This window comes from Lichenostomus cassidix, chromosome 1Ab (assembly GCF_008360975.1).
Source record: "Lichenostomus cassidix isolate B80296 chromosome 1Ab, HeHo_3.0, whole genome shotgun sequence".
In the NCBI taxonomy this organism is placed as follows: Eukaryota; Metazoa; Chordata; class Aves; order Passeriformes; family Meliphagidae; genus Lichenostomus; species Lichenostomus cassidix.
Genome location: NC_139481.1, coordinates 7,861,140 through 7,881,917, shown reverse-complemented (window position 1 = coordinate 7,881,917; position 20,778 = coordinate 7,861,140). Strand labels below are relative to the sequence as shown.

Sequence of the window (20,778 nt, the reverse complement as noted above, 5' to 3'; positions counted from 1 at the left end):
TGCAAACCTTCAGTGCAAGAATTTTACAGCCTTTACTTTTAATGCCTGTGAAGGAGCCACAAACATACAGAGGTTAGAGAAGAAATGCATGAGAGTGAACAGGAACAGAAATGCTTTCCTACAAATTAAGAAACACTGAGATAAAGTAAATTTCTAAAGCAGGTCCAGAAAATTTCTCTAGTTTAGTTGTAGGAGGAAGCAATGCATAACACAAAAGCTCAGGTGTGCATCACATGACTGCCAGTACAGAAATTAGATTTGCAGGACACATCCTATGTTGAACTAGAAGAAATCCCTTCCATCTCTGGCAAACTGAACAGGCTTTGCCTCACTGCAAGAAAGTTGTTGCATTGGCACTTTTCAAGGAGATTATAAGCAACAGTTTGACACCTGAATTTACTTGTGAAACCCTCAGTATTATGAAATTCTTACTTCCTACACAAGTTTACCAACACTAAATTTTAGAGCTTTCAAACACTAATGCAAATAAATAAATAATTTTAAAGATCAAAGTGCAGAATTTACAAAAAAAGAAAAAGCATATTTTAGGAAGCTCTGTTCACAGCAGCTCAGCTACTGTCTAAACTAATGCTAACAGAGCTAATGTGTTGGTTTTTATTATCTCCACTAGTAACTGGTATGCACTCTGATTTGTGGCTGTTCCAAAAGTACAGACACACATGTAGACTTTGCCACAGCCATCTCCACTTACAGGCTGGAAACAGAACACTGTAATGCTGACCTGTCCTTTCCAGTCTATCCTTCACCTCCCCTAAAGCTTTATTCCCTTACAAAAAACCATTTTCACACACAAAACTCCGAAGCAGTGAAAGCAAATGCTTTATGGTGACCTGAAAAACAAATGGAGGCTTCAGGGTTAGAAGAACACTGCAATTATAGTTCACCTCTTGACCTAGATTGCAAAGAACGTGGAAGCCAGAAGCACACAGAAGCACACAGAAGCACACAAACTAACCTTGCTCCGTGTTCAAATTAAGAGTTCTGAGAAATCTAAGTGAAATGCATTGCACCAAAACACTGTCAAGTTCTTACCCTGCTAATCAAATCAGTCCTTTCCTGGGGGTAACCAAAGGTGTGGCTGTTAAAGCTGCTAAAATGTGGTGTGCAGATTACTAAACCCATGGAACACAAAGCCACATATTCTCTCACCACTTACACAACTGACTCGTGCTCAAGCTGACTTTTGCCTTTTCAGGTCTCTACGGGAAGGTCACAAAATTCCCTAAAGCAAAGAGTTTCTTTCAGAATGCAAATTAACAACATCACAGACTTTAGTGTGACTTCTACGCTGAAAAAATGGCCGACTTTGCTGGCAGCTTGACCTTCCTCCTATCACAGGTTATATAACTAACCTGAAAACCTGCCAGCCACTGAGACTGAGTATGGAAAAGAACCACTTCTGAAAATAAAGGCTTTCCATGCTGTAGATAAACTGTTAGAAACCAAAAAGTTCAGCCAGTGCACAATGACAAACAGGCTTTTCTGCAATATTTGCATATTATATTTTAAGAGTAGCTTTCATTGGCTGGGATTAAAGACATTTTCCCAAACTGGAGGAGAATATATTTTATTGTATTAAAATGGCCAAAAGAGAGTGATCATATATAAAATAACTTGCTTTGAAGAACTGTTGCAGAATTCATTGACACTGCCACAGACTGATCAGTTGAGAAAAAAAAATAAATTCTGTATTCTTCATTACCTAAAAAAAGCTGCTTTCATATTCATCACAGATGGTGTTTGTTGGGGGTTATCATCCTCCCCCTTTGTGACCAGAGCAGGAAACATTGTGAGGTGCAGACAGATTACCTTCCCCTACTCAAATAAAGACTGATCTATTGATACTTATGTAAAATAAAACAAAAATAGATTACTGGTCCCAAGAGAAGGAAGACTTAAAAAATCCTATGGAGTTGTTTCAAAACCACATTTCTCCCTTCATACTCAAAGTCCACACACTACTTTTACATATCAAGAACACTCAACCCAGATCTTCTCTGGACATCCTCAAACCTGCAGATTAGTGATGTAAAACCAGATGTCTAAAACCTCAAAATTTCTTAACCTGAGGAATTAAGATTCCTTCAAGATTAACCTTGGAGTCAAAACCCAGATTGTACAGACGCCTACTATAATTTGTCTGGCCTATAGTGACTGCTCTTTGGAAAAAAATTACTTAGCACAATTCAATTCAGTACCACCTCTTTCCTCCAGACCAACCAGTGCAGCCTTCTTGTCCAATTGAATAATAGTTACATTACAGAATCTGGTGATAAAAGATCATTCACCAAAATAAAGAAACAAGCACAGTGTAATTTCTCAGCTAGCAAGCTTATTTCTCACATCCTGACAGTTTGACAAAATATAAATTGCACCTTTTTTCCCTGCACAGTAAAAAGGCCCATACTTATTTTCAGCAATATCATTTCAAAGGGTATCAACAAATGGCAAGCCACAGAAGAAATCAATAATCCCTTTCCAAAAATCACCTGATGGTTACTGCAGACATGAGCAATGCAGGTCAGAGTTATATGACCATAGCAATCTGACTCAAATCCATACTGCCACTGAGAGAAATGGTATCTGCCCTTCTCACTCTTTGCCTCCACTACTACTACAGTGACCTTTTTGCTGGCACAATCTACAACAGAGCTAATCCCACCAAAACTGGTCATTAATCTCTTTTGGACAGATTGATGAGTTAAAGTGGCTCACCACAGGGCTGTGTGCTATCATAAAAGGGTGGAACCAACCCTTTCATCAACAGTGCAGGATTAAACCCATGAGGACATACGTCAGTGTGCTCCAGTGACGTACTTTGCAAATCATAGGGCTAGTTCATATAACACAAATTATAGGGGGAGCTGCTGAAATGCAGGCATTTTTGGGGTAAAAAAGGGTTTTTGTGGAAGAGAACAGGTGAGCAGGGGTGTAGCACTGGGGGGTTTTTCCAATCTAATTGCTGGTATCACAGATCTCCCACCTGAACATGCAACTTCTGGAAACAAGCTACAGACTTTTTACAGAGTAATCACCCTCAATTTAATGGGTTGGGTGAACAAAAGTGCTCCAAGCAGCACATGCTGCTCTAGAGCTGAAGCCACTCATTAGAGGGTATGATGGGTTGCACTGGGTTTGCATGGCCAGGATTTGGAATCAGGGGTGCTACAAGGGTGGTTTCTGTGAGAGGCTGCTGGAAGTTTCCCCCACATCTTTAGGGCTAGTGCCAGATGGCTCCAACAGGGACCTGCTGCTGGCCAAGGTAGTGCCTCTGGGATAATGTATGTGACAGGAGGAAAACGTTACTGCTCAGGAGTTACTGAAGCCAGGGAGAATGAGAATATGTGAGAGAACCAACTCTGCAGAGTCCCAGGTCAGGGGAGAAGGAGGGGGAGAATCCATTGCAGGGACCAGAGCAGAGATTCCCCTGCAGCCCATGGTGGAGACCACTGAGAGGAAGGCTGTCCACCTACAGCCCATGGAGGACCAGAGTGGAGAAAACATCCCCTTGCAGTCCCCATGGAGGACCCCATGCCAGAGCAGACCAAGGGCCAGTGTGACCCTTGGGAAGTCAGTGCCAGGGAAGGATCCTAGCAGGACATGTGGACCCATGCAGAGAGAAGTCCACACTGGAGCAGTTCACTGGCAGGACTTGTGACCTCAGGGGAACCCCAACCCTGGAACAGTCTGTTCCTGAAGGACTGCACCCCACAGAAGGGACCTGCACTGCAGCAGCTCATGAAGAACTGTAGTCACTGGAAAGGACCCACAGCAGAGAATTTTGGGGAGATCTTTCTCCCATGGCTGGGACCCCATGCTGGAGCACAGGAAGAACCTGAGGAGTCCTTCCCCTGAGGGAAAAAAAGGGGCAGAGACAATGGTTTGATGAGCTGACCAAAACCTCCATTCCCCTTCCCTCTGTGTTCCTGTGAGACAGGAAGGAGAGAGAGAAAATGGGAGTGAAGCTGAGCCCAGAAAGAAGAGAGGGGTGGGAAGAAGGTGCTTTAAGAATTTTTTTTGTTACACTAATCTGATTTGATTGGCAATAAATTAAATTAATTTCCCTCATGATGGTAACTGCTGAGTGACCTCTCCTTGTCCTTATCTTGACCCACAGGTTTTTTGTTGTATTTTCTAATCCCTGTCTGAGGAGAGTGATAGAGTGCCCTTGGTGGACTTCATGTTAAATATTTAATAAATTAAATAGATTTTCATTCTAAGTGCTACACAATAAAAACAAACTTAAAGGGATGTTTTTGTCAGGGAAGTCATAAATATTTCTGTGCATCCCTTTTCACATACTAAGCATGTCACCAAAATTAACAAACAACGATACAGAAATTTTGCCATCTGAATTACATATATGAAACTCAGATCACTCATAGATTAATTCTATTGACAAACCTTTTCCACCAATTCCACATTCAACACACATATCTCTATTGGACAAATCATACCTACGTAAGATGAAACTGTAAATGTATTTTCGAAATCAGATGAACAGCATTGCAAAATTTAATAGATACTACGGAAAGATGTCTAAGTATTCATCTTTTTAAAACAAGTTCTCATTTCCATGAATTACGATGGTTGTCCTGAAAATTAAACTTCGTTTTTCCTCAGGTTTTATTTTTTATTTGAAATATGACTATGGAAAAAAAAAAAATCACCTTTTCTTTGTCCTAAATCAACAGCACTATCTGCCATAACAGCAGCAGCTAACTTTGAAGGATGTTGAACACATCAACAGTATCTAAGAGCTAGACAAATTCTATTACTCTTATTTTAAAGATGAAATCTGTTCTCTTCAGGAATGGTAAAAAAAAGAAATATGAGGATTGGCAATATTAGACTATCCATCTTTATAAAATCAATTGTTGCACATCGGTGTTTTAACTAGCACACCAAAGACAGACATTCACACTCAAAAAGACAAACTAAAAGAAGTAAATTATTACCCAAAGTAAATCCTTATGCAGCAACTAACAGAATGTTTGCATTTCTTTTCAGATATTGTGATCAATTGCCACTCTGAACTAAAACCAGGGCTAAATGAAACTCTCCCCTAGGTGATGTTAAACATGAGATCCTATTCTCCTTAATATGGCAAAGTCTGTGAGGACATACAAACACATTTTTTCAGAAGTAGGTAATGGTTACTTTTTGGAATATGCAACTTACATTCTTTGCCTGCTTTGTTGACACAATTAGATGCAAGCTTATTCTGGTGCCAAACGTTTAAGGGCAACTGACAAAACTTTAAGAGAGCCTTAGTGTGATTTTTCCATTTAGCATCTCCCTCCATCATTTCTCCATCACCTTTTCCTGCACCAAGTAACTTCTCTCTCTCTCAAGTGTTGATCTGTAAACAACACTGTGAACTCATCCCATAGAAAAAACATGTCACAATGAAAGAACACGATTTATTTGACAGCTTGGAAAAAAAAGGAACAATAAGAAGAAACAGAACAGAACCAGAAAAAAACTGAAGTGAGCTGAGGGAGGTCCTGGCATTTGTTACGTAGCATTCACGAATTTAGAACAGGTAGGCTGAATGCCAGCAGAAAGGAGGTCAGTAAGACCATGTGACTGCTTAGTAATTAGACTTGCTCAATAGTGCAATTACACAAAAATATTAGTTCACGATTGTTACATGACTGCTTAAAGAGAAAAGTTAATCAGAAAGCACCTATGTATTAAAGGTTGCTATTTGCCAGATTTAACACACATTTGGTAAAACAAACTGTAACTGGTGGCTCTGCAGAGTGACAATACTCAAACAAGAAACTAAACCTCCTGGTTTCTTATATTCTTTCACCACGTTTCCTCATATAGATTGTGTTAGTCATAGTTTGACAGAGAAGAGTTTTGCCCAGGGCACTAGGATGATAAACTCACCAGAAAAAAACCACTTGGTGTCAATCAATTTAAATTAAGAAAGGATCACCGTAAATTCACACCAGGAGGTTCAATTTGACTCATATTCTTAATGCTAAAGGGTTTCTGCTCCTAGTCTCAAATAAAATGTTTTTACTAATTCAACATCCTATTCAACAGGCATGTAAGCAACAATTTTGCTCATGGTCATCAACATAAAGAACATGAAAGGTTTGGTCATTAATTTTAAGTGCCAAATAAGACTGGCAAACCAAAAAACTGATCTTGTGTATACTTATTGTGAATGTATGTGTTTGCACTGGTTAAAAACTTCTCATTAAAACCACTGGAACCTAAAACGGATTCATACTAAACAAGTAACTGTCCATTTAAATAAAAATTTATTGAGAAAAACCATAATAAGCATACAGCTTTAGGAGCCAGTTATTCTATAAAATTATTGTACTTTTAAACTTGAAAAAAACCTGATGATCTCACAGAACAGGGCTATACAGGCAGCAAGATTTTCTACTCAAATTCATGTGCAGCATGTGCCTTGAGGGTATTTGAGCACGAGGAGATTGTTTTAAGTGCTTTGGATAACGGAGCTGTAATTCACCCCAAACTCAGTCCCTCTAACCAGCAACTAAAACCAAGCAGTTTTCTTCAAATGCAAAATGCAGTGGAGGGACTAGTTGCCTTCTAGAACACCATTAAAGTAAGCCAAGCAGCAAATCTATCACACACAGATGGACTCAAGGACTGTATTAGCTAATGATCATATTACACAGTCATTGAAGAACCAGGGCAATAGCACTGAAGACATGAACTTCCTTCTACTAGAATCAAAGTTCACATTTGTCTATCATTCACTAGCTCACAGAATATGACCAAAAACTGTTTAGCATTTCAATTGCAAGGCACATTAGAGACTAATGGAGTATTCTTCAGACATGTGGTTTCCTTAACACTTACACTTGTGCCAATTGTCCACATTCTTTTAAAACTTAAGTAGCTGTTCATGCTTCACCCACAAAATTAAGACTTCTGAGCTTGTTTATGAAGTCAAAATGTTATTCAAGAACCTTATCCCCTTCAAAACAAAAACGATTTAAAAGTCTCTATGAAAGAAATGTACATCATGAATCTCAGGTAAGGGAAGTATCTAACAATTATTCTCAAATTATTCTTGTCAGTGAAAATGAAATAACCATGAAGCTAAAGTTCACAAAAAGCATCTTTGGTATTTCTATTTCTTAAAAACAAGGGGATTGTAAAGAAAACCTCTCAAAATCTGGGGAAGAAAAAGAAACCCCAACTCTCCAAAGGTAAGTTACCTGGTTGGTAAAGTATTTAAGGAGCTGGGATACATATTATTAAATCAGACAGGAACAATCCTTGAAGTGAACTCAACTGAAACCTTAAACACCTAAACTTTGTCACTCTTCTATGACGTAGTGTTAAGCCAAGTTTCATTGTGCTTGTTCCATAATTAGGCAACTTCTCAGCACTGTAGTCTGAGCAGGCTACGTTCACCAGCATTTCAAGCTCCTGACATCGGATGGACAGACGTTACACAAACTCTACTGCATATCAACCCTTTTAAAAGGGTAACAGTTTTCACATTCCTAGTGATGTTTTAACTCATCTCACATGACAAGCATGCACAGAAGTCCTGTTAACCTCTGCCTCATTATGGCACACATTTAGCATGCAAGCGTCAGTCACAGCTTGTCAGTCACAGTAAAGTTCATGTCTATAGTGGGTAGGAGTATTACAGCTGGCTTGAAGGTGTAGGAGACAATCTGCACGCTCTGAAAAGGGACACGCACACCAAGCCAGCCAGAGTTCAAGAAGCATTCAGACAAGCTCTCAGGAGCACAGTGGGTTTCTTAGGGCTGCTCTGTAGGAGTTGGTCTCCATGATCCTTGTGGGTCACTTCCAACTCAGGATATTCTATGATAACCCTCCTTGCAGGAACACTACTCTGAAAAAGTACTTCTGAACTAAGCGAGAAGCTTCACAGTTTTTCCAGGACGGAGTCACCCTGGGGTTCCCGGCTGCCCCGAGCTCCCGAGCTGGTGCAAGCCCTGCGCGCTGCTCCCCACGGGCTCTCCCCGCTCCGAGCTGCAGCGCTCGGGCACTGAAACAGGTGAACAAGGAGCCCCCTCCCCGGGCAGCCCAGGCCCCCCTGCCCGCACTCGGCCGGGGGCTGCCCGCTTCCTCCTTCCCCGTCCCTCCCACGTGCGGCGAGCCCAGCCGGGCGGCGCGGGGCCGGCTATGTAACACGGCCGGGCCGCGGGGAGAGGGCGGGCGGCGAGGGAAGCCGGCGCTGGCGGCGGCCCAATCGGGCGCGGAGGGGAGGGGATGGCGGGGAGGCGGCGTGACCGAATACATAACGCGGGGATTAGGGCCCCCGCGGCGCCCCGCACTCACCGCCACCTGTTGATGCCCACGTTGGAGGAGCCGGCGAACCAGGGGTCCAGGATGTAGACGCAGCGCACCGTGTCGGCGCCCTGGATGCACTCCCGCAGCGCCGGGTTGTCGTGGAGCCGCAGCCCCTTGCGGAACCAGTGTACGGCGTTCACCCCCATGCCGGGCGCGGGCGCTCAGCGGGAACCGCCGCCGCCCGCGGGGCCGCTCATGGCCCGGCGCCGCCGGGCGAGCACGGACGGGCGGCGGGGCGGCCCGCGGGGCCTCGCTGCGGACGGCTCTAGGACCCGGCGGACTCGGCGGGAGCGGCCGCCCGGCGGGGACGCATCACCCCGCGGAGCCCCCGCGCCGGGGAGAGCAGGGAGGAAAAGAGCCGGTGTGTCCGGCGGTGTGCGCGGGGCGGTGAGGGCGCCCTGCCCGCGGGAAGCGCCGTTCCGTGCCGCTGCCGCCTCCTCGCCGCTCGCCCTGTGACTGCGCCGGCCGCGGGGCTGCGCCGGCCGCCCCGCCCCGCCCCCCGCACCCCATTGGCCGGCGCCGCCCCCACGTGACCGCGGCCCCTCACGTTTCTGAGGTGTGTTCGCCGCCGGCGGCTCGGTGCCGGACAAGCGCGGCCTGGCCGGGCGGCTCGGTGCCCGCGGCGGGCCGGGAGGTGACCGGGGGGGCCGAGATCCCGGCGGGACTCCCACCCGCCGGGGCAGTGCGGGGCCGGCGGGCCGCGGCGGGGCGGGGCGGCGGGGGGCGGGGCGCGGCGGTTCCCCGCCCCCGCGCGGCGCGGTGCGGCGGGACCCGGATGAGCACGGGGCCGCGGGGCGGCTCTCGGCGGCGCCGGTTCCGCCGGCAGGGGCAGGCGCGCTCCCGCCGGGCTGTTATGTATCGCGGCCCGCGCGCTCCCGCTCAGCCCCGCTCCTCTCCCCGGGCCGTGCCGCCGCAGCCCTTCGCCTCCCGCGGGAAGGAAGCGGGCGGGGCGCTTACATAACCCTGTGCGTAGGGAGCGGCTGTCGGGCTGGCGGAGCCCCGGAGGTCCTTCCCAGCCCTGACGGTTCCGTGACGCGGGCCCAGGGCTCGGCGCTGCCCGCCGCAGCCTGGAGGGGTTGGTCAACAGAGGAACCCCCGAGCGAGAGAGCGGCTGGGCCGTGTGGCGCTGCAGCTCCCGAAGACGCTTCCCAGCAGCAGAATGACTTAAAATGGTCCCTCTTGCACCGTTAGTATAGTCATTACTGTATGGTGAATATCTCTCGCCTTTTAATTACAGAGCTCAAACCACTCTGTGCGCTGCCAGCACAGCGGGTTTCCTGCAGCTGCTCCGTGCTCACACTGGCCGACAGAGACATCGCCCTGACAGGGCTCAGGAGAACCTTTTGAGTCTTAACAGGGCAGCTCTAGCTGCAGACCTGAAAATAAACCTCCACCTGTGGATGGCAACTCAAATCTACAGTTTCCAGGGTGTTCACTGACAAGTAGGTAGCAACAGCAAGAGGAGTGTCTTTAGAAATAATGTCTCAAGTAAAAGGCAGAGGACCCAAATCAGCACTACTGATTCTTAACTTCGAGAAATCCGGACAGTACTTTAAGAACTGTCATATTTCTTTCTCCTAAAATATTTTTTCTGCTAAGATACACAGAGAGTAAAAGTCAAGTCAGCAAGAAGAGACACCTGCATCATATGTTTCCCTTCGTGCTTTTCTTTCCTCACTTTGAAGGACATATTAAGCACAGTAATAGTATCGCAGAATAATTTAGGTTGGAGAAAAGCTCTATGATCAGCAAGCCCAGCCTTTGACTTGACCGGGTCAGCTAGACCATGGCACTACGTGCCACATCCAGTGGTTTCTTGAACACCTCCAGGGAGGAGGACTTCACCACCTCACTGGGCAGTCTATTCCAACGTTTAACAACCCTTTCCGTGAAAAGCTTCCTCCTGATACCCAGCCTGAGCCTCCCCTGGTGCAGCCTGAGGCTCTGTGCTCTTGTCCTGTCGCTGGTTGCCCGGGTGAAGACACTGTCCCCACCTATCCTTGATGACCAAGGTATGCCAGTGCCAAAGGACCCAGCCATGATTAGAATCCCTTTCTGTTTGGTCTTATACAAAATTTCTTTCTAAAAGGTGTGGAGTGTGGAGGCTGAGCAGTGCTTGAACACTGACTTTAACAATAGCATAGATTATGATGAGTTTTTCAATTATCACTTTGTTGTATGTAGAACATCATATTCCACAGCTCATCATTCTGATCCAAGAAGAACATATGGGATCCTGTCATATACTCTTACTGCAACTCAAAGCTGGAGTAGCTGGGGCATTGTAAAGTCAAACATTGTTTTCTCAATTAATACAAAATACATTCTTATTTACCTTGTTGTTTATTATTAGCCAAATACTTGGTAAATAATTTTCACATAAATAAAAATTCCGTAGTTATTGACCACCATCCATCAAATTCATTTGAATTCTGTAATTTTTGAATACATTGAAGAAGTAGATTCCTTGGTTTTAAGGAAAGCCACTTCACAATGTTTTTATTTCAAGCTTTTTAACTGCTTTTTCATACTCCTTATGTGTCCTGCCAGCTCCCCACAACGCTGCTACACTGAAGATGATCCTGAATAAAGTCCAGCATCAACCAGTCTGCCTTCCTGGGAATATTTAGGTGAAAGCAGCCCTTCCTCACTAGAGCTTGTGGCTCAATAAGCAAATTGCAGCCATGAAAACCAACCGTCTGTAAGCTGTTTGTTGCTACAGGCAAAACAACAATTGCAGTATATCATTAGCATATCATTATGTCAAAGCACTATTCAGCTCTAGCTATGCCTTCTATGTGAGACAGTTTGTTCTTGATTTAGAAGTGAGAGAAAGAACATATTAATATATAATTAATATTGTAATAAGATATATTAATATATAATAGATGCAGAATATATTAATTAAAATGTCAGATCTCAAGGGAAGAGTCACTCCAAGTTAGTTGAAATAGAAAACAGAATCACGGTTAATCAAGGATCTCATACAAATAAACCTCACTGCAGTGTTCTCTTGTGAATAACCTTTTTTAACAATATTGCTAATTTTGCTAATTTAGCCCAGACTATGATTTCAAAAATAGAGAGAGGGGGAGGAGACAGAAAGGAAAAAAAGATAACATGAAGGCATGACGTGACAAAAACATAAAGAAGCAATTATACGATATATTTTGTATTACAAATTAGAAGCTATTTTTAGATGCATGTTTTTAACATCATTGTATGTGTTATATTCGCAGACTTTGTTAACTGTTCTCGGAACAGCTGTTCTTTAGGAGACCAAGCCTGAACGCAGTTCCTAGAGCAAGATTTCTTTCTACAGCATTTCTCTTCTTCAGTAGATCTTTTGCACAGATCCAATACAGACTAAAGAAGGGTTCACAGAGACAACGGTAGTGATTTTCACTGAAAGATGTGATTGTGCAGATTTGGAGTTAAAAAATCCAAACACTCATAGGAAAATATTTCTAGTCTAGAAATGAAATTATTTACGTGACTGCTGATTTGTTACTCTAGAAGAGAAATATAAGTAGATATAGCTGAAAAAAAAAAAAGACACAGGAAGATTGTTCTCACCATCACAGCTCAATTAACTTCTGAAAATCTACCAGCAAAACACTATAAGCCCAATGACTATATGCGAATTTAATTATGTAATCAGGCAGTGATCATATGAAGAAAATACACTGATATAAGCCAAGCCTCCCATCCTCATGTCGGTGTTACCGAATCAAACGGATCATCTGCTCCCCATCAGAGCACAGGCACGTTCCATTCTTTGCTATTATATTACTTCGAAATGAAATAGGGGAAAAAAAAAATTATTTTTCCCCTCTTTATCCCACTACTTTCCCTCCGCGGGGCTCACTCCGCAGGACGGCGCGCTCAGTCCTGTGCCTGCCGCTCCCCCCGCACTTGGTACGTGCCCGGCGCACCCCCGCGCGGCGCTGGTGGTGCGGCCCGGCGGCGAGGCGGTGAGCGGGCAGCGGGAGCGGGCAGCGGGGCCTGGGGGCTCGGCCGGAGCGGAGCGGCCCGTCCGGCACCGGGGGCAGAGGGGCTGGTTGGCGTTCCATCGCCCTGGCCTGCTCCCAGCGGCGCGGAGGACAGAGCGGGCGGCGCGCAGGGGAGAAGCGGCGCGGGGCGGAGGGGTGCGCGCTGGGCAGGACCCGCGGGGCCTCCGCGGCGGTGCCTCCGGCAGGAGCGGCGCTGAGCGGCTGGCGGAGGGCTTTGGGGCAGGATGGGCCTGCGGCCTCTGCTGCCGTGCTGCTGCCGGCAAACATCCGCTCTGCCTCCCCGCCCCCCAACGGAGCCCGCAGGGTGAGACTCGGATCGCCCGGGCTGGGGGAGCAGCTGGCATGGAGAGCCGTGTTTGGTCTGCTCAAAGCACCACCACATCATGAGCGGTGCTTTAAACAGTGCGCTGCTCTTGAAGCACTTTTCCAGTGCCTTTCCTTTCCTGGATGGAAGGAACAGCTTTGTCCCCAGCAGGACAGCTGAGCAGTAGAACAGGTAACCTGCAGAGGCCAGGTGGGCTCCATGCGTGGAGCTTTTAAAGACCTGATGGGACAAAGCAGCCTGGAGCCTGCAGACCCTACTTTGAGCCCTTGAAGTCCCTAAAAATTTGGTTTAGCCTAAGATCCTCTATATTTTTCTAGAAAGCTTTATGTACGTCTAGCATATCTTTTATATGTATCTTTTATAATCCTTTACCTCATTTCCACCACTGATGCAAAGCAGGGATTAATTTTTTGTAAGTGTGAACATTTACTGTGCATTAATCTACAAAACTGCTACCTGTCACTGTCCCAGATTCCTTCACAAACCATTCAAACCCTGTCTACACTGCTCTCTTCTAGGTAGATACCTATTCTTCCTGACTAACTCAAAGTTCAATCTAGGCATTCAGTAGTTTAATTCTTTACAGCCTACTGAGTTTCCTGTAATGAGAATGGTAGTGGTCAGCAGTCATACTGTTGCCCTCTTTACTGACAGATTTTGTGAACACAATTCAACATGAATAAAAGTTTGGGTTTGCTAATTTTTGAAAAGTGAGATTCGAGTCTCAAAACACACATTCAGAAATTCAAATGAGGGATAGATAAATCAACCAGTTGATCATTGTATCCATTTCCTATAGAAGATCTACATAGAAGTCTCATTAAATAGTGAAACTTCCAGCACCCTTTTGCTCTGTATATACAGGTCTCTGCAGGTGTCCTAGCAGGCAGGATCACAGGTAACTTCAGACATTAGCTCACTTCCTTATTGCTGTTCTAACACTTGGTTTGTGAGAGGCTGCTGCTGGCAGTGAGAGCAAACTTCTTTTCTGAGCTGGCTGGGTTTTTTTTTCGTAATCTCTCAATTGCTTTACAATCCCCTAAGTATGTAGAAAGTTACAGTGGGGTCCTGCACCTTAGAACATGCTTTAGATCCAACAAGAGCTTTAAGAGAACTCTGAATTCTTGAAAACAGTTACATAACCTGGAAATATGATACTGTCCTCTGTGGACTTGGAAATACATCAAATTATAACTTAGATCTTCTTGGTTTCTATAGAACACCATGACAGTCAAATTCATTCATGTTAGTTTGCACCTGGTATTTTGCATAGGGCTTTTTTACAAGGGTTCCTGAATACCCCAAATGAGTTTTGGTATATAAAGTTTTCCTTTCTTTTACAGTATTCTGTGTTTCTGATGATCCTCACTAACAACAGGGAAAAATTGACTATGATGCCAGACATTTTTAGAAAATGTAAAGCTTTTTTGAAGTAAATATAACAGCCATTCCCATGTCAGATTTTGAAAGAGCACAATTTACTATATCAGATTTTTTTAAATAGTAAATAAATCTATAATAGTAAAAATTACAATATTTTAAGCGACTGCATTACTCGCAAGCCAATTTTGTTTAACAGCAGGATTACACATTGAAGTAAAAGCAAGTGATAGATATTTTTGCAGTTTGTGCTTTGGAATTATTATTTGACATCCCAAACAATTTTAACAGCACTTTGCTTTGCTGGCAGCTTCTAGCTGAGCTGAAGCACTAATGAAGAAAGACCTGATCCTTCAAAGACTAACTTATTCTGATAAGACCCACTAAATTCAGTAGAACTCCTCAGAGTGCTCAGACACAGGCAGTGGTGTCACTGCTGTGGCGGAGAAGCTTTAGTTTGCAGCCACTTTTTCAGGACATGGAAAAGTCAGCGCACAAAACATCTGTGACCTACCTACACTTCCAGTGCTTTCAGGGCTACTGGGAAAAATCCCTTGTTCTGTGGTGGGGCTTGGGACAGCACTACTCAAGTCTTAAGGTAAATGAAGACAGAACCATCAGCCTTGGGGATCCAACACAAGCAGCTCTAGACAATTGGCTTTGCCTTAGAGGAGTGAAATAATACTAAAGAATAAGTTATCAATAAACAGCTTCTGTTAATAACATAAGCTTGCATCTAGGAAGTTAAGTCTTATTCTGTTAGTTTATGATAGTAACATAAGTCCAGCTTAGAAGCAGAAAAAAAGCAACCTAAAAGCAAAGGTACACGTTCTTGAGATAAAGGATTTACCTCTAGAAAATATTTAACCTTACCTGGCAACAAGAAAGAGGATCTACCTCTGAAGTTCCCTAAACAAACCATGTGATTTTCTTAGAAGATGAGCTATAAGGAAGATTCTAGGGATCTTGTACAACTGTGCAATAGGTATTGTGGTCTGTTATGTAGGAGATTAGACTGCATGATCAAAACAGTATTTTCTCTCCTTAAAAAAAAAAAAAAGCAAACCAACAAAAAAACCCCGCAAATCAAAAGTAATTTAACAATGCTCTTGTGGGTACTTCTTGAAGCATGCTATACTTAGGGAGGGGTGAAAGCAACTGTCCAAATGTTGTCATTTTCAGTTTGAGCAGCTCTAGGCACGTTACCAGCAGCAGCCATTTGCAGGAGCATTGCAGAGATCAGCAGTTCTGCTTTCCCACTCGGTACTTCCAAAGGGTTGTTACAAAAACACCCCCCGGGAAGTTAAAGATACACTTGATGATATCTTTCTTTGATCGCTGCGGCTCCTTTGCCCCTGCCCAGCAGGTGACAACACAGTGATAACTGGGCAGCCAGTGTGAGCAAAGGTGAGCTCTGGGCTTGGCTCTGGGGACTCCAGCACTGTCACACACCTATTCCACAAGGACTCTGTGCCTGCAGAAGGGACCTGGGGGCAGAAATAAGGCATTGGTGCAGGGGACAGCTGGAGCAGAGTAGGTGCTGGAAGAGGCAGCTGTAGGCCTGGAAATGTTACTCTCTGCTTGCTTCCTCCCCCAAAATACCAGGGTGCTTATTCAACCTCAATTAACACACTCAGCTAGTGAAAAGCACTTACATAAAGATTCATGTGACTTTTTTCTCCCTTAATTATATAAAGAATGATTTCAAAATGAAGTTATGCTACAAACTGCTGCTGGAGCAGCACTGCGTGGTGGGTCTCTGACACATGAAAGAACAACTCATTTAATAATGCTTGAGAAGTTAAAGCAAATACATTCATAGGAACTGAGATATTTAAGCTGCCTTTTTTATTAATTTCGTGGGATTGCTGTCAAATGAAATTGCATGAATCATTTTTCTTGTACAGTGTGAGTGATCTGTAATGTAATAACCATGTTAGCTGCAAGAAATGGCTGACAGTTTGGAGCTTGTATGACTGCAGGCACTGATATGGACAGAGCACTGCCCCACACCAGGTCTGTTGCATCCATATTACAGTTCCAGTGACATATACATCAGGATGTTAAGCTTTCAAAAATAGTCTTTTCCCTGTTTTCCTGTGAAAGCTGGATTTTGCACTAATAACAAAAACCACACTTGACAATAATTTCTTATACCAGCTCTGTCTAAACATCAATGATTCTGACCATTAACTCATCCCTGAAATGTGTTTTCTTACAGTTCTTGTGTCTCCCCAGGACTGATTTGCACCATGTTGAGAGGAGTTGCTCACGGTGCAAAAGACACCTTCACTCTTCTGTTGACAAGATCTCAGAGCTGCAACCCAGGACTGAAGTTTTCATCAGTATGGCCTGACATAGCAAACAGAAGCTTCCTAATACATTCCAGTTACACAACTGATGCCAAGTCAAGAGAGGAAAATAAAAAAACCCTTGAGAGTCTCTACAGCTTGTCAGTTGACATCACGAAGGTACGCAGACTGAAGGAATGGGTTCTTCTCCAGGATGTGGCCTATGTTAAAGAACTTGCTGCTATCTTACAAGAAATGGGGGCAGATGAGACCACTGTGGCCAACATTATAGAACGCTGCCCAGAGGCAATTCTCCACACCCCAGCAGAGATTAACTCTCAAAGAGCTTTATGGCAATTAGTGTGCCAGAATGAAAAACAGCTGATTAAATTAATAGAGCAATTTCCAGAGTCTTTTTTTACTACTGAGTATCACCAGAACCAGAAGGCAAACATACTGTTTTTTCAAGAGCTGGGACTTAAGAATAATATAATCACCAGGTTCTTGACAAGTGCACCCAATATTTTCTATAATCCTGTTGAGAAAAACAAAAATGTGATAGAGACATTACAAAGAAATTATTTAAATTTAGGGGGTTCTGAAGCAAATATGAAGATCTGGATACTGAAGCTATTGAGCCAAAATCCATTTATTTTATTAAATACCTCCACTGCAATCCAGGAGAACTTGGAATTTCTCCAAAAGAATGATTTCACTGACCAGGAAGTTCTACAGCTGCTGTCCAAACTTAAAGGCTTCATTTTCCAGCTTAATTCCACTACTATGCAGAAGAGTATGCTTTTTTCTAAAAACGTCTTTAAGTGCAGTGATCAAGAACTAAAACAACTGGTGCTGAAATGCCCAGCCCTTCTCTACTATTCTGTTCCAGTTTTGGAAGAAAGACTTGAAGGACTACTGAAGGAAGGAATTTCTATAGCACAGATTAGAGAGACACCAATGGTGCTGGAGTTGACAACACAAATTGTTCAATACCGAATTAAAAAGCTCTCTGCATTGGGATATGATATAAAGAGTGGAAATCTAGAAAGCTTGAATGGTACTAAAAAGGATTTTGAAGTCACTTTTGGTAAGATACAATCAAAGAAGGAGAGACCAATTTTTAATCCTGTTGCTCCTCTACACATTGAAGATTAATTGGAATGCTGTACTTCAAGTTATGCAAAAGCAAATTAAAAGGGAAAGTGGTTCTTTGAGAAGAGATGGAACAAAAGCAATCTAAAACAGACTGTAGTCTTATACTGTACTTTGTCCAGGAGGGGGTCTTGGGCATAACTTCATTACACAATTGTAGTATTCTAATGTGTTCAAATAATATCATAGTTCTAAGATGTTAAATTTTTTTACCTGATGTTAAATTTTCTTACCAGATGTTAAATTTTCTTACCTGATAGGGCATTACCAGCCTTAGATTTTCAGCTCTGTCACTGCACAGTCCAGCCTGTGATGGTGATTAGCACAATTTTTATCTGAGGAAGACAAAAGGAGGATTATTTTTCCAGCAGTGTTCATCAATCTACTGGTTCACTGTCTTCAGGAAGCTCTCTTGGAGCTCATTTCCTTATTGCTGAAGTAGCTCTAGCTCCTGGATCCTCACCTGCAAATCAGACAGACTTGATTTCTTGGATAGAAAGCCCTGTCCTGAAAACAGGGGTGGGACATAATCTTTTTTATTCAGTGACTACTACAGTGAGACCCTGGTATGTTTGTGTACAAACCATAATGCAAAAAACTACAAGATTACAACCTTTACATTTCTGAGACTTCAAAATTTACTTATTTTTCAAAAGGCTTGGGACAGGAGGAAATATATTTATTGGTATTGTATAGTTCCTAATCTCTTCTAGCAAGGTTTGGGGACAAGAAAGATTAAGGAGACTCAAGTCTCAAATTATGCTGGGAGGAAAAAGAAAGTCATGCTTTTTTATTGGTGTAACAAAACTCTAGTCTGTGAACCACTGGTGATTAAAAATGACTACCAGATTTGCAAACAGCTGCCACAGTTTCTAAATATACACTGCTTCTCAGATAACACCATATGATAATTGGCAACAAGTGCTAGCTTTCAAAATAGTAACTTATCAGCATTTAAGTTCTCAGGGGATTTGATTTCTTCTCCTTTATGGGCTCTGAATGATAATTTAAAATAGCAGCATCATTGACAATTGTCTCAACAGAATTAGGATCATCAGTGATTTGGTTTCTCAGACTTTCCTGAGTAGCTGTTCCACACACATTCCCTCTTGACAGCAGAATAAAAACCAGCTACACACCACCCTCACTCCAGGCATTCTTCAAGGTCATTTTTAACACACATTTTGGCAGCAAGTCCAGGCCTCCCTTTCTTAAAATGCAGTTTTGAATTGCTGAAGAAAGCTGGTATTGAATTACTGGTACAGAGGGTGGGCTGCAAGATGGTGATTTTATATAGCCTGCCACGTTATCTGCTGTGCACTTGGGAAGGGCTGGGAACACCTGGGAGGAGCAGTGCCAAGATCTCAACAGCTGAAGGGCTTAACTCAGCACTCTGCAGTGTGGATGTGACAGGAGGTTGTGGGGGGAAATGGCACTCTGGCAGGAGCACGTGTGGCAGGGGCAGGAATTCAAGAAGGGGATGATCATCAGCATGAAAAAAGTCAGGCTGTGGTGTTAGGCTGACTCTTAAAACACACTGCCATTTTTTAAGAGGAAACTGGGAAGACAGATGTATTAAAAATTCACAGGAACTTGCCTTTGTCACTTTCTGACTGTCCTTCTGTGTTCAGCTATTAAGCAAACCACAATATTACCTGAATTCAAAAGCCTCCTTCCCCTCAGACATGAGGGCATTTCAGCTCTCCAAAGCTCTTCATGTCACAGTCTGCAACTGAGCCACCTGATTGGTGGCTTAGGAGGAAAAGGAAAACAAGATATAGAACAATGTTTTCCCTGAATATTTAGTTTTAGCCTTTCTACAGGTATCTGCTTTCACAAAGTTCTTGGAACAGCTTATTCCCATCGATTACATTATCTCCAGTGGCAACAGAGCAGGAAAAGTATTTCCTTGACTGAGTCACAGCCTGAGTTATCACAAACTCATTTTGCATTCTGAATGTTTCCATTTCTCTCCCCCTTTCAAAATAAAAGCATGAGCAGAAATACTCTTTCTCTACTACCACATGAAAATTCAGTCAATCCTTCATTCATAACTCGATGCCTGGGACCTCTTTCTCTCTTCTTCACATGATTCATTTACAATAAAACCTCAGAAAAGTTCCCAATCTCCAAAACACTGTATTGCTAAAATCCTTATCTCTTGTTACTCAAGGTGAGTAAGCCTTTCATTACACAGTGAGCAGTCAGGCATACATATTGCCCTCATAAATGTTTCCCCTTTTAAAAATGGGACTGGGAAAAGGAAAGTGAAATAAAGCCACCCACAAAAACAATCCCAAGACACAAGAACAACACCCTTGAAAATTTCAGTTCCATATTCCCTTCAGCTCACTATGATCTTAAAAGTGGGTGTTCCAAAGCATCACTGACCAGGGAGAAAGGAAATTAGTGCAAAGGATTTTGTGCTGTGTCTGTGCACACCTTGCACACTGAAATTATAGATTCTGTAAAGTGCTAAGTAGATAAAGATAAAAAACACTCTGGGGCTTGGTATTGTGGGAAGATTTATCCCAAAGTATGCCTATCTCCACAAAACTAAGGAAGCTTTCAAATATCTGAAACAGCAACAATTTAATGTTTCACAGGTGCCAGGACAGAACTGGAACAAGTTTTTAAGATGAAGCAAGTTTCATAAGTGCATGGAAAACACACAGGATACAGGACAAAGCTCTTGGAAAACTAAAACCATATGCCATGTAAAAGTGTTTCAGTTACAAGACTCAAAAGTAATAGCTACAGGATATGTTAAGAACAAAACATAATGAAGGGTTGGCAACTCTTTACATATCTAACATTGCTTATCTCAGACCACACTTGTTTTGCTGCAAGTTTCATAGTTTAAAAATTAAGGAATATAATAAAAAAAATTGGGTATGACCAGTTCAGCATTCCCGTTTTCAGAAAAACTATTAGGAAGGGTTTGGTTGAGTGTCACAAATGATCACTGTGCTCCAAACAGGTGACTGAAGAGTTCAGTGGCAGCACTCAGGGGATATAGCTACATTGGAAATTGCAGGGGACAGACCATACTAAATTATATGCTGCAGCTAGATTGCCTCTGATACCCAGGCTAGCTCATTTCTAGAGCTAACTGGTACCTCTAAACCATACTATATTCTATGCAATTTGCTTTTGTCTATTAAAAAACCACTAAGTCTTCCATTTGTTGCATAAACTTACCTCACCACACCCTTGCAGCAGACCAGAACTAAGCAGCTGGTGCATCTAAGAGAAGGAGCAGATGGTATTT

General features: G+C 43.4%; 2 protein-coding genes across 5 annotated transcripts in view; one reads left to right on the top strand and one right to left on the bottom strand.

Annotated features, from left to right (window-relative positions):
- The window catches only part of CRY1 (cryptochrome circadian regulator 1), a 38,579-nt gene extending 29,756 nt beyond the window's left edge, over window positions 1-8,823 (bottom strand). For both annotated transcript variants that reach the window (XM_085049680.1, XM_085049681.1), the window contains exon 1: window positions 8,335-8,823. In XM_085049680.1, the coding sequence (XP_084905806.1) occupies window positions 8,335-8,492 (158 nt within the window). In that variant the 5' untranslated portion in view covers window positions 8,493-8,823. The remainder of the gene's footprint in view (window positions 1-8,334) is intronic.
- A 3,348-nt stretch (window positions 8,824-12,171) lies between these two features.
- MTERF2 (mitochondrial transcription termination factor 2) lies at window positions 12,172-17,597 on the top strand. Of its 3 annotated transcripts, none has more exons than XM_085049683.1 (2): window positions 12,172-12,320; window positions 16,286-17,597. In XM_085049683.1, exon 2 carries the CDS (start codon window positions 16,317-16,319, stop codon window positions 17,508-17,510), a length of 1,194 nt encoding a protein of 397 aa, XP_084905809.1. In that variant the 5' UTR covers window positions 12,172-12,320; window positions 16,286-16,316; the 3' UTR covers window positions 17,511-17,597. The 3 variants fall into 3 exon arrangements, with proteins under 3 accessions (XP_084905809.1, XP_084905810.1, XP_084905808.1); XM_085049684.1 differs by having other exon boundaries at window positions 12,231-12,320; window positions 16,303-17,597; XM_085049682.1 differs by lacking the exon at window positions 12,172-12,320 and adding an exon at window positions 12,388-12,855 and having other exon boundaries at window positions 16,303-17,597.
- Window positions 17,598-20,778: the final 3,181 nt, after the last annotated feature.